The 21,111-nt window shown below is 44.8% G+C and overlaps 2 protein-coding genes across 4 annotated transcripts in view; both read right to left on the reverse strand.

Moving 5' to 3' along the window:
* Window positions 1-1,323: 1,323 nt before the first annotated feature.
* Window positions 1,324-8,865, reverse strand: LOC105496331 (adipogenin). Of its 2 annotated transcripts, none has more exons than XR_011613363.1 (3): window positions 8,730-8,865; window positions 3,593-3,821; window positions 1,324-1,686 (listed from the first exon to the last, which is right to left on the reverse strand). XR_011613363.1 is itself a non-coding variant. In XM_011766679.3 (3 exons), exons 1-2 carry the CDS (start codon window positions 8,851-8,853, stop codon window positions 3,703-3,705), a joined length of 243 nt encoding a protein of 80 aa, XP_011764981.3. In that variant the 5' UTR covers window positions 8,854-8,865; the 3' UTR covers window positions 1,324-1,686; window positions 3,689-3,702. The 2 variants fall into 2 exon arrangements, 1 of the variants encoding a protein (XP_011764981.3); XM_011766679.3 differs by having other exon boundaries at window positions 3,689-3,821.
* The window catches only part of LOC105496330 (Ral GTPase activating protein non-catalytic subunit beta), a 138,479-nt gene continuing 118,691 nt past the window's right edge, over window positions 1,324-21,111 (reverse strand). For both annotated transcript variants that reach the window (XM_024797477.2, XM_071079337.1), the window contains exons 28-33: window positions 20,125-20,233; window positions 19,276-19,354; window positions 15,846-15,994; window positions 8,730-15,368; window positions 3,707-3,821; window positions 1,324-1,686 (exon numbers count right to left, since the gene is read on the reverse strand). In XM_024797477.2, coding sequence (XP_024653245.2) covers window positions 15,175-15,368; window positions 15,846-15,994; window positions 19,276-19,354; window positions 20,125-20,233 — 531 coding nt within the window. In that variant the 3' untranslated portion in view covers window positions 1,324-1,686; window positions 3,707-3,821; window positions 8,730-15,174. The remainder of the gene's footprint in view (window positions 1,687-3,706; window positions 3,822-8,729; window positions 15,369-15,845; window positions 15,995-19,275; window positions 19,355-20,124; window positions 20,234-21,111) is intronic.

Consider the following 21,111-nt stretch of genomic DNA (forward strand, 5'->3'; position numbering starts at 1 on the left):
GAAGCACACTTGTGTGCAAGGATTTAGATTCAAGAGTGTTCGTTGCAGCCTCTGCATAAGAATAGAAACCTCATCCAGCAAATTCAGTGGGGCTCAAATCCCAAAGGGTGGCTTTCTGCACCTGATGAGGAGCTCAGACTTTACAGCCCAGGGACAACGGAAAGCATGGAAGGTGTGAAGCTGGGAAGGGACATGTCCCAATTTGTGTTTTGGGTGGATCATTCCAACAGGGCAGAAAGAGCAGAGACCAAGGCCAGGAGACCAAAGGACAGGAGACAAGCTAAGATTTCAGGCTCAATTCTCTCTCCTTTGGACATTTAGAAGTTGTGGTGGCTGGTGGGGTGTGGAGTGAGGGAGAAAGAAGGAATAAAGATGATGCCCAGTTGGTACCTTGGAAGGCCTGTCCCTTTATCCCCTGACCCCCATCATCCTGCAGCCTCTGGAACCTTACGCCTCCCACCATACCTCCCCCAGAACCCCACCTGGGGAATAACTGGCATGGCGGAGAGGGACCTGGTACTGGAGTCATGGGGCCTGGGTTCAAATGCTAACTCTCCCAGTGTGACTCTGAGCAACTTAGTAACTGCCCTGTGCCTGTTTCCCCATGTGTAAAACAGAGGTAACCAACCTACCTTGCAGAATTCTTACAAGGGCTAAAAGCAATCATATGTATTTGTTTTTTTGTTTGTTTGTTTTTTGAGACCGAGTCTTACTCTGTTGCCCAGCCTGCAGTGCAGTGACGCGATCTCAGCTCACTGCAACCTCCGCCTCCCAGGTTCAAGCGATTCTTGTGCCTCAGCCTCCCGAGTAGCTGGGGCTACAGGCATGAACCATCACACCCGGCTAATTTATGTATTTTTAGTAGAGATGGAGTTTTTTGCCATGTTGGCCAGGCTGGCCTCGAATTCCTGACCTCAAGTGATCCATCCGCCTTGGCGTCCCAAAGTGCTGGGATTACAGGTGTGAGCCACCGTGCCCGGCCAGCAATCGTATGTATAAAGCACATAGAAAAGTGTCTGACGTGTAGTAAGCACTCACTAAATGTGAGCTACTTTTATAGCTATTCCTACTCCTACCAAACTAGGCACTTGGTAGACACTCTGCAGCTATTTATCAAATATTTGTTATTAAGATCAGCCTGAAGTCCGATCAAGGAGTGAGTTGGAAATCAGAGAATGGAAGTTCAGAGCAAGCCCCCCATCCCCATTGAACAGATGGAGAAAAGGGTTGGGCTTTCCCAAGAGGGTTCTAGATGACTTGAATCGGGGCCAGGGCTGAGTCTCGGACCTACGCTGGTTGAATGAATGACTTGGTCAGGCCTGGTAGGTTTGTTAGGGTTCCCCCGGGCATGGGAAGCCCCTCGCTTCTTTAATATGGACCCACACCCTCCGGCCCAGCCCTGCTTTAAGACCCCTCTGAATTAAATTGGCCAATTTCTCCCAGTGGGCCGGTTTACTGCTCCCATGCCCTCCCAGACTTGGGCGGCTCCCTGGAGGGCTGGAGGTCATCTGCAATGCTGGAGAAGGGCTGGGTCCTCTGGAGGCTTTCGCATGTCGGTCTGAAGAGGAGATGAGTTGTGGGTTCCAGGGAGGCACCACAGTTGCCAAAGTCCTCTTGCCTCCCTGGCAAGCCTCTCCCATCCACTTCCGCCATTACCACTGCCCTGCTGACTCCAGGAAAACCAAACTAGAAACAAAAGGAAGGTTGGGACTAGGGATGCCATTGGGATAAAAGAGTAAGAAAGAGACGGGTAAGGCCAGACGCAGTGGCTCACGCCTGTAATCCCAGCACTTTGGGAGGCTGAGGCAGGTGGATCACCTAAGGTCAGGAGTTCGAGACCAGCCTGACCAATATGGTGAAACCCTGTCTCTATTAAAAATACAAAAATTAGCCAGGCATGATGGCGTGTGCCTGTAGTCCCAGCCACTCGGGAGGATGAGACAGGAGAATTGCTTGAACCGGAGAGGAAGAAGTTGCAGTGAGCCAAGATTGTGCTACTGCATTCCAGCCTGGACAACAGAGAAAGACTCTGTCTCAAAAAAAAAAAAAAAAAAAAAAAGGGAAAAAAGAAAGAAAGAGGCGGGTAAGTGATGGGGGTGGGAAGGGCTCTGGATAGATGGGATAGGGTTCTTGTGCAGGGTCTGAAAATCTTTTCTCATGCCACAAATGATATAAAAACAGGTCAGGCTGCATAATTCGCAGGGTTCAATGGCAAATTAACTCGGGGGGTCCTTGTTCAAAAATTAAGTATTTCAACACAGCAACAGCCAAGCATGCAACCAAGCCTGGGACCCTTCTGAGCCTGGGACCTTGTGGCACTGCAGGTTACACATCTGTGGAGCTGGCCCTGTCCACAAATCTCTGAGGGCATATATAGGGGTGAGTTTTCCTGGGAAAAGGGCCCTCAGTGGTCAAGGTAGGACCCAAAAGGCTAAAAATCACTACAACTGAGGTAGGTGAGGGGCCCTTCTTCTCACCACCTCCTCCCTCCACTCGGGCAGGGTGGGGGCTAGTGAACACGCTGCATGAACCAGCTTCAGAGTAGGGCAGGCTATGGTGGCCAAGGGGACAGAGAAAGGTGGACACATGAGAGATGGAGATTAGGGTTGCGAGAGAGAGGCGAGAAGGCTGGCTCCCAGGTTTCTGACTTGAGCAACAGAATCAGTCCACAGTGGTGCTATTCACGGAGATGAAGAAAAGCTAGCAGAAGATCAGGGTGCTGTTTTGCTTGGCTGGGTGGCAGTGAGAATCAAGATTCCTATTCTAGGCATGAGAGGGTGTCAAGCAGACAGATAATAAAGCTTGGGAGGAGATGAGATGAGACACACACATTTGGGGGCCATTGGTATAGAGATGGCATCTAACCCTACTGGAATGGCTGAGGTCTCCTAGGAATTCAATGGGTGCAAAGGCTCTTGGGTACAACATCTGATTGCCCTGACACCTCACATGAGAGTATGTGTGTGTGTGCCTCATTTGTAAATGTTCTCATTTGTAAATGGAGGTGAGAATCATATCCCCATCATAGGATTTCATAAGTAAGCTTGTGGAAGGGGAACGCTTAAGACAGGCCTTGGTACCTGTTGAGGCCCCAAGGATACCAGCCATTGTAACAATAATAATCACACCATGTCATCCTTCCACAAATATGTACTGAGCCTCCAGCGTGTGTCTGGCAGTGTCTTGGGGCTTTGGATGCAGCCATGATCAAACGTGTTAGAAGGCGGTAAGTACTACGGTGAAAGGAAAGCAGAGCAGGGTAAGAAGCACGATGAGGAGGATGGGGCGGGGACTTCAATATCGAATAGGGTGGCCAGGGGAGCCCTGCTTAAAAAGTGACATTAGAGCAAGCCCTTGGAGGTGAGGGAGTGCCTCACGCAGATGTCTGAGGGAACAGCTGGCCAAAGACCATCAGCAGAGCGGTGGAGGGTGAGGCCCTAGGGTAAAGGGTAGGGGACCTTTGTAAAGGCTCCTTGTGGCACAGGGGGGCTGGTCCTCCAACAGGGCAACACCAGGTCTGTCCCACAATGAAGCAGAAGGCTCTCACATGCTGGAGAGAGCCCGTTGTCCAGCATGGCCAGGGAGCATATACCTCTAATACGGTAGGGGCAGCCTCTTGCCCACATAGCAGCTGCCCAAGCCTTTGGGTGGGCCTTGAGGCTCCCCCTGGCCCATGGAAGGGCCTCACCTGGCACAGCAGGCTCACCAGCAGGGCCTCTCCTTCTCTTGGCCGTGGAGTGTCCCCTTCCAGCAAAACTCGGCCGGGCCTTTGCTCCAGGGCTCCCAATCGAAGCATACATCGGAGTCATTTTCCTCTGAATCTGTGGAGACACGAGGCAAGGCCTCTTGGCTGATCACATGCTGTCTCCCACCCCTGACCCAGGAAGGAGTCCCCTGGCAGGCCTGGGTGTCCCTGCAGCCTTGTCTGAGGGTAAGGCCAAGGCAGAATCCTATGAGCCAGCCTTGAAGCCTCAGGAAGTCTTCAGGGCCTTAAAGGGTGACTAGGGACCAAGAAAGAAGGCTGTTCCTGTAACTCAGAAAATGGCCATATCCATCTACTAGAGGGGAGGACACATAGGTGAGCAAATGACATACCGTACTGGGCATGGGCCAGGAGGAGGCAGTGAAGCAACACAGTTATTGACCCATCCAGGCATTTGTCCACTAGTTCATTCATTAACAAGTATCTGAGTACACAGCACAAGGATCTCCACTGTAGCACTGTTTTGTGGTGAAACACACACATGAACAATAAAACACCTGGGAACTGTGTCCACGTCCACAGATCACAAGAGGTCTGGGTGACTAAGCTGTGGCACAGTCACACCACATGGAGACCCAGACCTTCCGTCTGATGGCTTGTCGTGAAGCTGTTAAAATGTTTGCATCATATCTGTATCTTCTGATTTGCAGGATATCTATGGTATATTATAAGCAAATTGAAGAGAAATGTAGTATCTTTTTGTTTAGAAAGGCAAATGCTGCCCCCTTCTCCAATTCTTTTTGAAAACCTGCACACGTTAGTAAGCATGTGCACGAGTTTGCTGACAGACTCATCTTGGGGAGGTAAGGTGAGAAAAAGGAGGGGATGGGGAAGATTATTTTTCTTACTAAACTCTTGCATTGTTTCACTAGTTGCAGGGAAGTAACAAAGGTTGTTTGTACAATGGGCATAATATCAGCATCTTCTAGGATGAGGGTTAACTGAAGACAGACATGTAAAATTCAGCACAGGACTTGGCACAGGCCTTCAACGGTGTTGGCAGTTAGTATGTCTTACAAGTCAGTAGGGGCTGGGCATGGTGGCTCACGCCTGTAATCCCAGCACTTTTGAAGGCCAAGGCGGGTGAACCATGAGGTCAAGAGATCGAGACCATCCTGGCCAACATGGCGAAACCCCATCTCTACTAAAAGTACAAAAATTAGCCGGGCATGGTGTGGACCTGTAGTCTCAGCTACTCGGGAGGCTGAGGCAGGAGAATTGCTTGAAACCAGGAGGCGGAGGTTGCAGTGAGCTGAGATCGCACTACTGCATTCTAGCCTGGGTGACAGAGTGAGGCTCTATCTCAAAAAAAAAAAAAATGTAGGATGGCGTGAAGTGACTGTTCTTCACTAGAGAGAGTATTTTTTGAACATAGAGTATGTGCGAACTGTTGTTACATTCATTTTCTCATCTAATCCTCTTAACTTCCTGAAGTCAATTACTAGTATTTTTTGTACTTTACAGATGAGGATGGTGAAATCACTTGTCCAGGCTCAAAGCCAGGGAGTGGTGCTACTGGATGCGAATTCAGCCTCCCCACTCCACAGTTCCCACTGGGTGCGTTTGGACTCAGGGGATTTAAAGGCAGCTTTGAATTGAACACCTTGCTCCAAAGGCCACCATGAGGGGCTGTTGCACCACTCTTCTGTTTCAGCCCCAAACCCATCTCTTGGAGATTTCCCTTCATCCTTCTGCAAACTCCTGTCAAATCGCAAAAGTAAAATACTGGCAGCAGGGCATCTTCCCCTTGAAGGGTGTGTGTGGCTTCCTCCACCTTATGGCCATGTCATGGTCAGACAGTAGCACTGTCCTCCACTGACCAGCTTCTGCAGGAGTTGAGCTGCCCATTATCATTTTTGCCTCAGTGCCAGTTTCATCAGGCAGCTCCCCTTTCCTCCCCACTTGCTCCTCCTTCGACTTGGGAAAGTGCATCCTATCGGGTACTCCACACTTAACCCTCTGTCTTCTGAGGCCTGAAACTGCCCTGAGGAGCCAGCAGGAGTGTTGTGGGGGTGGGTATGGGGAGGAGGCAGCAGAGCTACTCCTGTCTGCTTTTCAAACTGGATTTCAGGCAAACTGATTCCAATAAAAGAATCCACAGCAGAATAGAAAACCACAGGTCTGGGTGGCCTGACCCCTCTTAGCCCTCCAAACCCTGACATTGGGTCAGTTCCCAGCACAAGCGCAAAACACACACAATAATATCGGGGATTTTAGAAGATGAAGAACCTGAGGGAGGAATGCCCACCTCACTTTAAGGATGGTTTCTCTTCATTGCAAAATTAACAAAGGACTTATTTCAAAACGCCACATGACACCAGGGAGTAAACAGCCTCTCAGGAGAAAGTCTGCGGAGGACTTGGGGTGGGGTAGGTTGTGGATGGTTTTGGAGTTGGGCCTCCAAGCAGAGTGAATGCCGGAGGAGATTCACACCGCAGGCCTTGACCTGGGTGGTAGGAGAAATGTCTCCACTCCAAAGAAGGCATCCAAAGCCACGCTACCTACATTTCCTCCCACATTGACAAAACCAGCATTGGTTGGATTATTTTCTCAGCCTACAGGAACCTACCACGTGCCAGGTGTGTATGTGTACTGTGTGCCCTGCCCTGTAAGCACCTGATATGTATCGACCACTGGAGCCTGTCACAACCCCAGGGGGCAGGTACTAGTGTTGTCTCCATTTTGTAGATGAGAAAAGCAAGGCTCACAGAGGTGCCCACCGTCACGCAGCTGGTAGGTGGCAGAGTCAGGATTTGAAGGCAGACAATTGGCTCTCTTAAGTTCACAGATGTATGACCTTGGACAGGTTGCTTCTCGTCTCCAAGCCTCAGTTTCCCCAATTGTGATATAAGTATTATTATGCAGGGTTATTCTGAGGATTAAATAAGATTATGCATGTCCAGTGTTGAGCACAGGCCTGGTACATAGTCAGTGTTGCAAATAGGTTCACTATTATTAGGAAGTATTAAGCAAGGATGACTTTGGGAGGCCGAGGCAGGTGGATCACGAGGTCAGGAGATCTAGACCATCCTGGCTAACATGGTGAAACCCCGTTTCTACTAAAAGTGCAAAAAATTGGCCGGGCGTGGTGGCAGGCGCCTGTAGTCCTGGCTACTCGTGGTCCCAGCTGCTCAGGAGGCTGAGACAGGAGAATGGCGTGAGCCCGGGAGGCGGAGCTTGCAGTGAGCCGAGGTTGCACCACTGCACTCCAGCCTGGGCGACAGAGCAACACTCCATCTCGAAAAAAAAATAATAATAAAAGAAGCAAGGATGAGGCCAGGTGCGGTGGCTCACGCCTGTAATCCCAGCACTTTGGGAGGCCGAGGTGGGCAGATCACCTGAGGTCAGGAGTTCGAGACCAGCCTGGCCAACATGGTGAAACCCCATCTCTACTAAAAATACAAGTATTAGTCAGGTGTGATGGCACGCACCTGTAATCCCAGCTACCCAGGAGGCTGAGGCAGGAGAATCACTTGAAGCCAATAGGTGGAGGCTGCAGTGAGCCGAGATCATGCCACTGCACTCCAGCCTGGGTGACAAGAGTGAGACTGTCTCAAAAAAAAAAAAAAAAAAAAAAGGATGAAATCTGAACCTGTGTCTTCCAGAGTCCAGAGAGACAGCTTTTATCACCAGTAGCAAACAAGTCTGACTCCCCACCAGCTGTGGGGCCCAGTGCCTGAACTGTACCCCTCAGGGAGAGCTGTGGTCTACCCTGGGACTATGAGGAGAATATACGTTAAATAAACATTTTCTAGAGACAAGAGGGCATCCCAGGTTCTTGCTAGGAACTCCTAATAATTACACAATTACAAGTCCCTGCATTTGAGATCATGGGGCTAGGGGGGTGTGGGGAGGGACTTCTCACCCCGCCTCAACAACATCTGACCATTGCTGGCAACATGTGCTGCGCCCTCCCTGCCTAGCTGGCCAAAGGTCATGGCGCTCAGCAGCAGGAGGTGGAAGATCAAGTGGTCCCCACAAAGAGGCCTTTTTTTTGGGACACAGGATCTCATTCTGTCTGCTGGAGTACAGTGGTACGATTTCGGCTCACTGCTGCCTCGACCTCCCAGGCTCAAGCAATTCTCCCACCTCAGCCTCCTGAGCAGCTGGGACCACAGATGCATGCCACCACACCTGTCTAATTTTTGTATTCCTTGTAGAGACGTTGCCCAGCCTGGTCTCAAACTCCCGGGCTCAAGCAACCTGGCCACCTTGGCTTCCCAAAGTGCTGGGATTACAGGCGGAGCCACTGTGCCCAGCAGCAAGAGACCTCTTGCTGAAGGGGATGCTCAGGGAGACACATGCCAGAGGACCATAAGTCCCACTCCTGCCACACAGCCAGGCCATATCCTGGCCCAGCCACCCCTAGCTTCCTCCACAGCCAGCTTGGTCCCACCTCTTGCTCCTCTTGCTCCCATGCTGAGGTCAGGGTGAATGTCAGTTGGCTTCCATGAGCCTGCCTCCCAAAGAAGCCAGATCCTTTCTGATACATGACCTAGGCAGAAAACAGTGAGTGGTCTGCAGGTACCTGAAAAATGCCTAAGGCTGCTGTATCCCATTGTACAAGCTGTTTACTGCACAAAAGCACCCAATAGAGAGGGTGAGCAGTGAGCTGAAATCCAGCCCACGCTCTGCTCACAGAGCCTTGTGCCCCAGCTGAAAGGGGCACCTAGAAGTTCATCTCCTGGATTATCCCTCCTGGAGGGATAACCTCTGTCTAATTTGTTCAAAAGATCACTCTCGAACTCTAGGTTCAAACTCTAGGACTCACTCTCGAACTCTAGGTTAAGAAACCCTAAACAACCAAACCACCTTTCCACTGAAGAGTTGACTGCTTGTATCTAAGCCAGCACTTAAAATGACTGAACAAAGCCCCTTCTGCAGTTGTTTCAGGGCACACTGGCCTATTCGGCCACCTGCCCAGCTCCAGGATTAAGGTCCTGCCTGGGCAGGGTAAGAAGCTCACCTTGGCTAAGTAAGAAGCGTAGCCAGACGATCAATAAGAACAGCAAACCCACAGGGAGGCAGAACCAGAAAACCAGGAAAGAAAATGTGAGGTCGTTCACCAGCGGCATGAAAGGGTACCTCATGGTGCATGTGTGGCTAAGCTGGGCCAGCCTGGGCTGGCCTGGCAGGGCTGCCCCAAGGGACCTGGCAGGCTGGGCCATGCTCTGCTCTCAGCCCAATTGTGACTGAGCTGTGAGGTAACAAGGAAGTTACAGTGTCCTTCAGGCAAAGTACGCAGGGGACACTCTGAGGGAGAGGTGTTCTGGACGAAAGGGTGGGAAGCGAGGCAGTGAGACAGAGTCTGGCTGAGAATTAAAAAGCCCAGGTTTCCAGGCAGGCCTGGGTTTGAATCTCAGCCCAGTAGCTATTGGGTTCATGATACCCCTCTGACCCTCTTTCTTGTAAGATGGAGATAATTTTATTAAATTAGAAAAACAGATGGGACAAAAATTACCCTCGAGATTGGTGTTCATATACCTGAAGTCACAGAGCCCCTCCAGGAGCCAGCCGGGTCCCCAAGTCCTGTAATACCAGCTGTGTGTGCCCACATCCACACTGTGGGAGTGCTGGGGACTGCGGCAAACTGGGTGGAGCTTACCGCATCCTAAGCATGCAGTGATGGCAGCTCCCACCAATAACTGCTATGAATGAAATGCAGGTCCATTATTGCAGGACTCCTAACTTTCCCAAGCCAGGCAAAAAGTCTACATTTCTATGTGACATCTCCCAAGTTTAAAATGTTGGGTCAGACTTTGTTAAAGCACTGTTGGCTAAACCAAACGTCTGCCAGGCTGGATTGGTCACTGGGCTGCCACTTAAAACTTTTAAAATCTAACACATAGATTATTCTAATGATTACTAGATTAAATGACTATAAATGATTATTACTTAATCTGGAAGCTTCTGTGCCTTTCCTTATTAGGGTTTTCTGTGAGGGGCTTCTAACGACTTGAATCTTGTTCCTTGATCTCCTGAGTGGCCAGAACACTTCCACATGCCATCCTCATCTTCTCATATCTGTCATCCGTTCACTCATGAAGTATTCAGTAAACCTCCATGCGCCAGACCACGGCAGAAAGGCTGCTTCGGACTTCCCACTGGAGTGGCTGCTGCACGGTATTCTCCAAAAGGACCCTTGGACCACCTGCCTAAAGCTGCCAGCAGATGGGTGGGTGCTGGAGTGTATTTATTAAACATGCCAATTCCCAGGCTCACCTTCGTCTCCTCAGACCTCTTGGGGGTGGGGGTGTGGCTTGGGATTCAACACACTGATAAGCAACCAGAATGATTCCGACACAGGCTTGATTTTGAGACCACGGCGTCTCATGACTTAAAAGCACCTGTTGAAAAGGCAAACCCAGGTCCAGGCTGGGGGAGCAGCTGCAGGAAGTGGGCGGTAAACCTAGGGAGAAACATGGAGTAGAAAACCCGCTTATAGGAAAAGACACCAATTCAAGGAGAAGGGCGCATGGGGCCAGCAACAGGAAAAAATAAGAGCATGGGAGGGGCTGGGAGAGCTGGGACATGGTTTCGAGAGTCCTAGCCCAGCTGTGGGATGGCCAAAATTCCTACAAGAGGAAGTCTGGGAAAATGGACTAGAATGCATGACCAAGAGGGGCAGTGCCCTGGCAGGGGGCACCTGATGCAGGGCCCAGAGGCCAAGAGGAGGAGGAGCAGGTGGTATGGGTTGGGAGTGGTTCCCTGGCACTGGGTCCTGAAGGGGTTGGGGTCGCAGAGAGCTGAGCAGCATAGCTGGGAAAGGCTTGAGCACACATTTTTTTCTGGTTACAAAACCTTTCCAGACACCAAAACAGGGATATTGTGGTCAGCTTCCCTGGCCACTAGGCCCAGCTGGAGGTCCTGTTGTGAGTGGGCAGAACAGACACTGCAAGGTAGGCAGGTCCCAGGCACAGTTCAGAGGGTGGCACACGTCAGCAGCTCTTGGCACAGGCATGACCACAGTGGTTCTCATGGTTGTTTCAAGTGGTCCATTCACTCCTCTATGTGTGATCCAGGCCTGAAGGCACTCATCTGGCTCCAAGATGCTCTACACAAAGGGGGCAGTGGGCAGCAGGGGATGATCTCTGCATCTCCCCACTTTGCTGACTGTCTAGCCCTGGTAGGGCTCAAATTTTCTGCAAGCAGAGGGCACAGCCAGCACTTTCACTCCCATAACGTAAGTATCTATCTCCTCAGCAATTCCCAGCCTCTGAAAGGTGAGCCTCTATTGGCAGTGTTTTAATTATACAAGCTCCTTCCAGCAGAGAAGGCCAAATATTTTTCTTAAAATTAATCAAACTTTGAGTATTTCATGAAATACTCATTTAATGTTCAATTAAACTACAGATCTAAATTATAAAGGGCAGCCAAAGCCGAGCAGACATCCCCTGGAAGGGTAAAATTCACAGCACCAGTGTAGGAGTAAACCCCCAGCCTGTATCCAAAAGCACACACAAAGTTATTAGATAAGAATCTCCTTAAAATTTAATTGACTAAATGTATTACATTCAATATTCCATGGGCTTCTGGACAAAGGATCGGCATAAATACAAACAAACCTCTGGACCTTCTTCCCTAACCGACGAAGATGAAACACAGGAGGCAAGGGGCACAGGTACACCTTCATATTTACACTTTGCCTTTACTTTACAGTTCAGTGCCAGAAATATTTACAGAAAATACAATAAGAAAAAGAGCATGTCTTGGCAACATACTGAAATTCATACAAACTGTATATATGATTTCAAGCAAATAATGACACTGCTTATTTTTTAGCCACAACTGCCAACCCCTTCAGAGGAGAAAGATATCTTGGTCACTGTAAGAGATGAGGACTTGGGAAACTTGGTTTGCTTCAACAAGTATTTATTGGGCGCCTACCATATGCAAGGCACTGTGGAATCCCAAATTACACCTTTTCCCTCATCATTAAAAAAAGAAAAGCATCTGAAGAACATGAGTTGATATTCTGAGAAAAACACTGTAAGTACATGGCTTCTTTAGCTACTAAGAAACCCACCGTTTGATTCCACTTCGTACGGATGGACCACCTCCAATCTCTCCAACTCAGGAAAAGAGGCTGTCATGGAAATCTTTAAAACAGACCATCTGACTCCAATCAATCGTCATTTCGTGTAAACACAGCAATCAGTTCTTTTCAGGAAGACAGAACCTGAATGGGCTTTAAAATGGTGAATAGAGAACTACTGCCAGCAGGAGTGTCAAATTACCTCCAATACGTGTTTCTTTCTTTCTTTTTTACCAACTACCACAAAACACATCTTTGAGCAAGGCTAACTTTCACTTTGGGTAAAGCTCCACCTTCCAGAAGAAATGACTCTGCCTCTCTAGAACCCAGTCTGAAGACTCTGACAAATGCTTCCCTAGTGTATGGAGAAAGGAACCATTCATGAAGGCCTCATACACAGAACCTGCAGGTAACCAACAATACTGGTCAAAGGTGTGGGTATTTGTATTTATCAATGAATCCAGAGGAAAATGGGCTGCCCTGAAATAAAGGATATGGAAATGAAGGAAAATGTGCATGAGTATGTGTATGTATGTGTGTGTGTGTGTGTCTCATTAGTTCTTTCAAAGGCCCAATGGATGGAAGAGGGTCTCAGGAGGAAGTCCTAGACAAAAAGGAAAGCTAGCTAAATAAGGAAATGATTAACAAGGTAAAAGCCCTCCTCACTGTCCTCAGTGCTCCCAACCAGAGAGGAGCAGAAAAGCTCCCTCCTGCAACTTAAGAAGGCAGAAGGGCAACCTTACTTACCACCTTCCTCTTCACAGAATGCCACACTCATCCACCCCCTGGCACACCCAACAGATACAGCAACTGAACTGTTTAAGCCACAGACAAAAGTGGTCCTGGCTTTCCCCCAGAGGCTAGAACATATGCTGGCAAATTTATCAAATGGACTACAAAATATTAATATTAGGTGCTAAATATGTTCCTCTGGTGCTATTCTACTCAGTGACTTTTAACACAGGCAAGTGGGTGAACACAGTGACCATGAACTCAGATCCATAGAGATGGGACAAAAATTACCCCCGGCATCGGTGTTGATATACCTGAAGTCACAGACCCCCTCCAGGAGCCAGCCGAGTCCCACTGATGAGTTAAGCGTTCTTAGCACTCCCTCTTTGGGCAGATGTTATTTTGAGCAGAAGGAACTAGCGCCTGGTAAGGTACGGTACGGGTATCCCATAGTCCACTGGCTCCGTACACACTGGGAGTTTCATGCCTTCAGGGGCTGTACATCCCTCCTTCCCTGGAAGACCAGGGAGTCTCCCAGATCACAAATGCATTCAACATCATTGTTTACGTATCAAATACATTGGAATTACAAAGAGTTGCCAGAAATTAGACCTAACTGAAGGATCAGCAAGTCCAACCCTCATACACACACACAGCATATTTTTCTGAAATTAACTATGCCAAAGGTAAAAGTCTGATCTGAAGAATCATACTGAAGAAGTACATCTACATCAGTTATTTTTAACCTCTGCAATGTTGTAAGTTACATGTTAATTTATAGCCTTCTCTGCTCACTTCAACTAGAACAAGAGCCCATTTTCCCCTCAAAATGTCAATCTAGAATTACCTTGAAAGTTATTAAACCTCATCTTGTTCCTGTGAACCACTAGAACATTTTTTAGGGTAGAATTGGCTCATCTTTATCCCGAATGCCCTCTCCCACGCTACCATCTGGAAACATCAATTTATTGCCCAGCTTAAAAAGAAAATCAACTATTGAATAATAATACTATAACCTGAATGGAAACTGGAGTCATAGAAAGAGGAGGTTATCTTTACCTGAGCTTAAAACAAACATGAAGAACAGGTTATGGCAAACTTTAAACCAAGAGCTGCTATGCCCATATTTCTTGCTTATAGATGACAAAATGCATACTTCTGGAATAAGAGACTTTTGCACAGGGAATTAGGTCCCACACTATCCCCGCCCCCTAAGTGACCCACCATAACATCAAACCAAACAGATCGTCGCAGCTCTGACCCACAGTCTACTGACATCAGAGTTCAAGGGGGAAAACACCCCTTACACAACTGTGATCATTTCTCTTTGGACTTTAAATATCACTTATTTTCTTAACATAAAATAATCTTACTAAAGAAGAAAGCACATGAGAATAGGATAAATGAGCAGTGTATACTGTAGCACGGTAACAGGAATCCTTGTAAGGATGTTCTGGGTCTGGCCACCTCAAAAGTTTTATCCCTGCAGAAAAGTAGCAGCGAGGTAACAGAAGTATTTCCAAAACCTGGCAGGGATCTGTTGGCTGGCAAAGTCCAGAAAACATGACAACAACAGCCATTTCTAACAGTAGCCACCCAAAGAGATGGTCACTCATGTTTGTCAATTATGAGGAAATCCAGTAGTTCTCTGGGAGATCTGAATTAGTAGCGCTGAGAGGCTATTCCTGAACCCCATTTTAGAATCCTTCATAAACTACTGCAGTTTGCTGCTTGGTCCTGAAATAAGAGACAATGGATGAAACCAAATAATTTTCAACCCTTATTGTGAATTTACATTTCTTTAAATGATATTTAATGAATGAATCACAAATGTTTAACCTGTCATTATGTCACCCCGCTGGACAACAATGGAGAGAGTGGGGGTATCACTGCTATCTTAAAACTTTTAACCCCACAAATTTTATTTGTATCCCCATTAAAGGACAAGGCCATGCTCCATTTCCGATCTGTTCCTGGGTGGCCCAGAAACTGAGGCTTTCAGACAGATCTGTGCAGTGATGAGAAGGACAACTTTTTGAAATATGGAGAAAAAAATATGACATATTTTAATGTCAGGCTTCTTATCTGAGCAAAAAACATGTATCATCTTTTCTTTTTGTCAGTGTGACAGCTGGATGACAAGACCTACAAGTGAGTAGAAGGCTGTGACTTCTTTCCTTCTCCTCCATGCTATCAACATGAGTCTTTAAATGTCCTGGAAGATTCTGAGAAAGATTTTAATTTTGAATACAACCTCCTAAAAAGTGAGGTATAAAACTATCTTCAACTTCTATATTGCAAATTTGTTGATACTACCAATGCACGTGTTTAACTGAGATGCATAAAAGCCTTTCTCCTCAAAAGGCTTATGTTTAACTAAAATTGTCACCTTTAAAAGAAAGTTTATGGCTAAAATGTATATCATCATGATCAGCAGGAATATGATTGTGTCTGGGAGCCCATTTCACTAGACAGCCCGAAGTCTTCTATCAAATGGGTTATAATGTGTTTCTTCTATTCTGGTGATTAAACAGTAAGCTCTTGGGAGTGATTTGTTTTTATTTATACAGTGATCACCTATCAAACTGTTCTGCTGTGTTACAGTTCCCGAACTGGAGTTCAACAGTCTTAGAAATTCAGGGGTCTAAGAACTGCAGTTCTTGAGTCCAACCTCCTGGAAAAGTGAAGTATAAAACTCTGGCTCCAACTGTTTGTTCCGGTACTTGTTGACAATGTCGGTGATTTTCTGTTTCCGGCGGACATGGGGTGGACTGTAGGAGTCACTCTCCAGTCTCTTCCTTCTACAAATGTTAATTACAGTCTGCCTCACCAGAAAGCCTTGAAAATAAAGAGTTTTAAAATAAATGTTAAAAACTAGTCACTTAGGTAGGTGAACTGTAAGTATTCAGGTGAACTACCCTACGCATACTCAAACTATTTCATTCAACTTGCAAACTTCCCATCCCCAGAGAGATAGACATAGTGCCAAGATAAAACTGTCACAAGAAACACACAATGACAGGAAAAGGAGAATAAAAATCTAGTCTAAGAACCTATTTTCCGTCCTGGATGACAAACAGCTGTCTTCAATATTTTAATACTAGAAGTTGGTGAGGTTTTGCTTACACTTACTAGATTAAGGACAGATTAAAAAAGAACAAAACATGCTCCGTTTTTAACAAGAGCCAGACCATTTCCTACATGTGGAAACTATTAAGTAATTATCACCATTTCCTTATATTGACTTCTTTTTGGTTTATAAAAATGATAAAGAGAAAGAAAATGTAACTCTTCAGCCACATATGAAGACCTTACCAAGAGCTCGCCTGCTGACAATCATCCCATCCACAAGAGGGATGACCATGTTAAATTTTCCAGTGGCTCCTTGAATTTTTATCCGGAATAATCCAGTGTTTAAAGGGTGGATGAAGATGACAGGAACTTCTTTTTCAAGAGTCGTAGATCTTAAGAAAAGAAAATTTTTATCTCAGACACCCAAGAGTTGAAGTCCCCCACATACAGCCTAAGATTACTAAAGGGACCTGTTGCTTGGCAGTGGTATGAGAAAAGCCAAGGGGTCAGTCTGCTCAGAATGTGCTTTCTGGGAATCTATGCTGCTGCCCCCTATAACACCTGGTCCTAAAGGTTCATTACTGGCTCAGGCTTTCTAAGCTAACAGAAAGGGGCTGAAAAAATATATATACCTGGAAAACCACTAGGGACACTGGGTGGAAGGAGAGGCCAGAGAACTCTATTGCATGGAGTTAAGAATCTAGCAACCACCTATGGGACTTTCACTTTAGTTCCTCTTCTTGTAGGGAACAAAAATGTGGCCAGCCAGAGTACAGGGAATTCCAGCATAGTCAAGGCTGGTAATCCCAGAGCAGAAGCAGGAACACAGCTTTGGCCCATTACAGGAATCCCTGATATAATTTTTTTTCAGGGTGGGGAAGGAGGTTGGGAGAGCCATTAATCCAAGCCAGCTGCAAGTGTCCTTCTCGGCTATGGTGATAAATGGCCACATTGTGGCAGGGCCAAAGCCCTCACAGCCTCTGGCCAGGCAGCAGATGCTAAAGTCGGCAACTGCCTCTATGGAGGGGTGAGTTACTCATTACACACCAGGGATCGGCCAACCCATCTAGTATGACATGTTATTTGTGATGCTACATGTTGAGGTCTTTTTGCAACCCAATGAGTTTTCTTTCTATATAGGTAAGGTGATTTTGGCCAAAGCAACACTGAATCAGTGTTTCAAGACATTAAAAAAAAAAAAAGAAAAAGAAAAATCAATCCTCGAGTAATTCTGTCCCCAAGATAAATTATAAACTTTGCTAATCTACCAATAAAATATACATTTTACTGTCAAATTGTATTACAACCTTTGACCTAAAAAGATGAAAACTTGAGAGGCCGAGGTAGGAGGATCGCTTGAGCCCAGGAGTTCGAGACCAGCCTGGGTAACATGGTGAGACCTTGTGCCCAATTTTTTTTTTTTTTTAAATTAAAAAAAAAAAGGTGAAAACAACAAAGACAGTATATGATAAGTCTCTTCTAATTAGTTCTAGAAAAGTCTACTCATAACTATTCTATAGTCTCTTCTTTAGCAAGTTAGTGTCATAAAGAAAAAAGGACTGTTCCAGATTAAAAGAGATGGAAGGAATTAAAACCAGGTATACAGTCCTGGAGTGAATTCTTTACCAATTGTGAAGAATATTTTAGTAAAAATGAAGAAATTTGAATGTTGCCTATTAGATAATATTAAGAAAGTATTAGTAACTTTATTATTGTGATGTTATGTTTAGCTATCTGACTTTTCAGATGCATACTAATGTATTTGGAACATAAAGATACCTGTAATTTGTTTTAAAACACCAAAGCATAAAAAGCATGGAAGTTTTAAGAATGACTTGCCCTCTTTTAGAAATTTAAAATGATAATGCTAAAATAAATCATCTTTACTGACTTCATTTCAACAACAATCATCTAACAATATTAGAATAAATTCATCTTATATGCAATTTGAATCAGCTCACATAACTAAAAGGAACTTAAAAATATCAAGTTTGAGGGTATCTCTGTGATGAGAGAGATGCAGGGCCAATGCATTTGGGGTCAAAGGCCTGGATTCAGGAAACTTTCTCCTGCATTTACTGGATGTGTGATACTAAGGAATAACCTCTTTGAACCTATTTTATCCCACAAATAAAACAGGGAAAATAATTGTTAAACTCTTAGTTGTAAACCAAAAACAAGCAAGCAAACCTTGAAAACTACAAAGCCTACACAACTACATTGTTACCATTCTTAGAATCAGATTATTCTCTTTTTATCCTTCTTGTGAATGGGCAGGTAAAACAGAAATTTTAACCCAATTATAAAGTCAGTATTACATTTCGCTTAGAAACATTTTTCCATTAATTAGCTCATATGATTTAGGATATTTTAGCTGCTATTTGGCCACATTGTTTTGGCCAATTTAACTCCATTATTTCAATCTAATATTGCTACCCTATTATTACGGTCTTTATTAATATTAAATTGCCTCTACTTCTCCATTTTTCTTTTTGCTCTAGATAACTGTAAAATAGCAATTAATTTTACTATTAAAACTCTTGCTAAAGCACCCAACATCACTAATCATCAGGGAAATGCAAATCAAAATCATAATGAGATAGCACCTCACTCCAGGTAGGATGGTCATTTTCAAAAAAACCAAAAGAAAACAAGTGTTGGCGAGAATGTGGAGAAAAGGAAATCCCCTTGTATGCTGTTGGTGGAAACGTAAACTGGTGCAGCCACCATGGAAAACAGTATGGTTCCTCAACAAATTAAAAACAGAATGTTCATATGATCCAGCAATCCCACTTCAGGGTATATATCCAGAGGAACTGAAACCAGGATCTCAAAGAGATAGCAGCACTCCCATTTTCACTGCAGCATTATTCACAATAGCTAAGACATGGAGGCAACTTAAATATCCATCAATGGACGAATATATAAGGAAAATGTGGTGTACACATACAATGAAATATTATTCAGTCTTAAAATGGAAATCCTGCCATTTGTGACAGCATGGGTGAATCTAGAGTACATTATGCTAAGTATAAGGCAGGCACAAAAAGACAAATTCCACATGATATCACTTATATGACAAATCTAAAATAGTTAAACTCAGAGAAGCAGAGAGTAGAATGCTAGTTGTCAGGAACTGGAAGGAGGGAAAAAATGGGCAGGTATTGGCCAAAAGGTGGTACACAGTTTCAATTATGAAGGATAAGTCCTAAAGATCAACAGTACAGTGGCTACAGCTAATAATACAGTATTGTATACTTAAAAATTTGCTAAGAGGGCAGATCTTATGTTAAGTGGTTTTTATCACAAAATAATAATAATAATGAATTAAGTGGGCAGGAGAAAACTTCTGGATATGGTAGAAGTGCTCAGGAATAGATTGTTGTGATGGTTTCATGGAGATATACTTATCTCCAAACTCATCAAGTTGTATACATGAAGTATGTATAGCTTTTAACATGTTAGTCATACCTCAATAAAGTGGCTTTTAAAAAGTCCATGCTATAATAATTTGATAACCTTGTATGTTGTATACAAACTTCTTTGATCTTTTTTCTCTATTTTTATTTCTAATTGTCCACAACTCTTTTGTTTCATAATTCTTTATTTATTAAGCTGCAATCAATATATTAAAAAAAGACATGCTGTTGAAATTCAAGCAAATAGAGTGTACCTCAGTGAAGTGCTACTATTTGCAGTAGTTTCCACACCAGTACTGATCTCTGTCATCAGCTCTGAGAGGGGAAAGTTTTCTGGAAGAAAATAATAGCATTATAATTAATATCTCCCTCATTTTCCCAAACAGATAACAGGAAATCTTATTTTCTAATCTCTTCACATAAATGAGTGGTAAATATATGGATTGTGCTGTCCTGAAATATCATCTTAATTATTCTCTACAAATTAAAAAAATCATCTCTCTTTTTTTTAGCTAATTTCATCTAAAGCAAAGAGTTTTTAGAAAATACATTCTGTGATCTTTGAGGGCTTTGTTGAAAAGTAACTATCACATTTTCCCAAAAACTCTGGGCTGGATGGGATTTTAGGCAAAGTATATAATTCTAATGCTCAATGTTGCTTACGTAAAAATCATGAGAAACTTACCCAGAGGGCAACTCTTAAGGACAAACTAAGCTTTATACTAAAACGAGACAGTAGAGCATGTGGGTGGAGAGAGGGTAAGCAAAGCGCTTCCCCTTCCCCTTTCCAAAGGTCCTGGGATGACTGAGACCCAACTGGCAACAAACCACTGACTGTGATGCCAACAGGAATAACTAAAAGCTTTGTATCTACTAGTCTCATCAAATCTTCACAACTATGAAAAAAGTAACAGGATTTAACAGAGGAGTAATCTAAGGCTTAAAGAAACTGAGTAGTGGAGCTGGGGTGCAAACCCAGGCTTGCTGAACTCCAGGACTAGCTCCTGGCCACACCGTGCTTATATGCCCATTCCCTGTAGACATTTAGCAAGTCATTGTCATATATTGTCATTTTATTTATGGACAAAGTCCTCATACAGTACCTATATCATCATAGCGTTCCACCCAGACTACAGAAACTCTTGTCTCAGGTCCAAGGGGAGGAACAGGGCGACCCTGAGGCAGCTTCCTCATTCTGGAACTGGGACTGAGCTATATGAAGAAGAAGACAGAGAGCGGGAAAAACAACAGCAACAAAAAACTGGCTTAATAAAACTACCCAGTCATTCATTTGTCAAGATGCTCAGTGATATAAGTATCAGGTCATGGAAAATCACTTTAGGAAAACATGTATACATTTACAACAAAGCACTTCTTTGGCTCCTGTTCATCAGTCTTAACCTAGGACAAGAAAATGAAGGCTTAAAATTGTCAAAGAAAAAACAAGGAAGGAATATTGAATAATAATAATTTGCATTAATAAAAACAAAATTTACACGCAGTATCTTAATGAGGACTTAAAGGATTTGAGTCTATCTCTATTAGGGCCAGAAAGCAGTATGCTTCCCCATCACAGCAACATCACTACTTGTCTGGGGATCCTCATCTCTAAAATGTCCCATCAGCAAGTTATTCCCAGATCCCAGAACAAATGTCTCCTACTGCAATTTATGCTTAATTCCTTTTTCTCATCAGTAGAAAGAAAAACAAGTTGTCTGGGCCTTCATTATCATGCAGTGTGCTTCTGGCTTCCCGCCACCCTAATCAACTCTAAGTTTCACTGCAAGGTTAACAGGACTGTGTGGCTCCCCTTTAGCAAACTGGTACCCTGAGTTGCACTTCTTTTGAGGCATGCAGCAGAGCTAAGTTGTGCTAAAGCCCTAAACAAAGCTCATGTGTACAGAGCGGAGAATCTCATACTTGAGGTGAATTTTAAAATTAAAACTGCTTTATTAGCACAGAAATATACATGTCTTTACCAGATGACCAGAGTCCATGGCAAGTCCCCCGGAGGCTTGTATCCACTCTGACATTCACAGAAAATGGCCAGACCAAGAGATTTCTCCCAAACTAGTGACAGATATCTGGCC

This window comes from Macaca nemestrina, chromosome 15 (assembly GCF_043159975.1).
Source record: "Macaca nemestrina isolate mMacNem1 chromosome 15, mMacNem.hap1, whole genome shotgun sequence".
Lineage (NCBI taxonomy): Eukaryota > Metazoa > Chordata > Mammalia > Primates > Cercopithecidae > Macaca > Macaca nemestrina.

Coding starts and splice junctions, on each gene's coding strand:
- LOC105496331 (XM_011766679.3), bottom strand. CDS start 8,853: ATGAGGTACCCTTTCATGCCGCTGGTGAACGACCTCACATTTTCTTTC. Junction 3,822..8,729: donor ACGCTTCTTACTTAGCCAAG/GTGAGCTTCTTA, acceptor GTGTCTCCACAG/ATTCAGAGGAAAATGACTCC.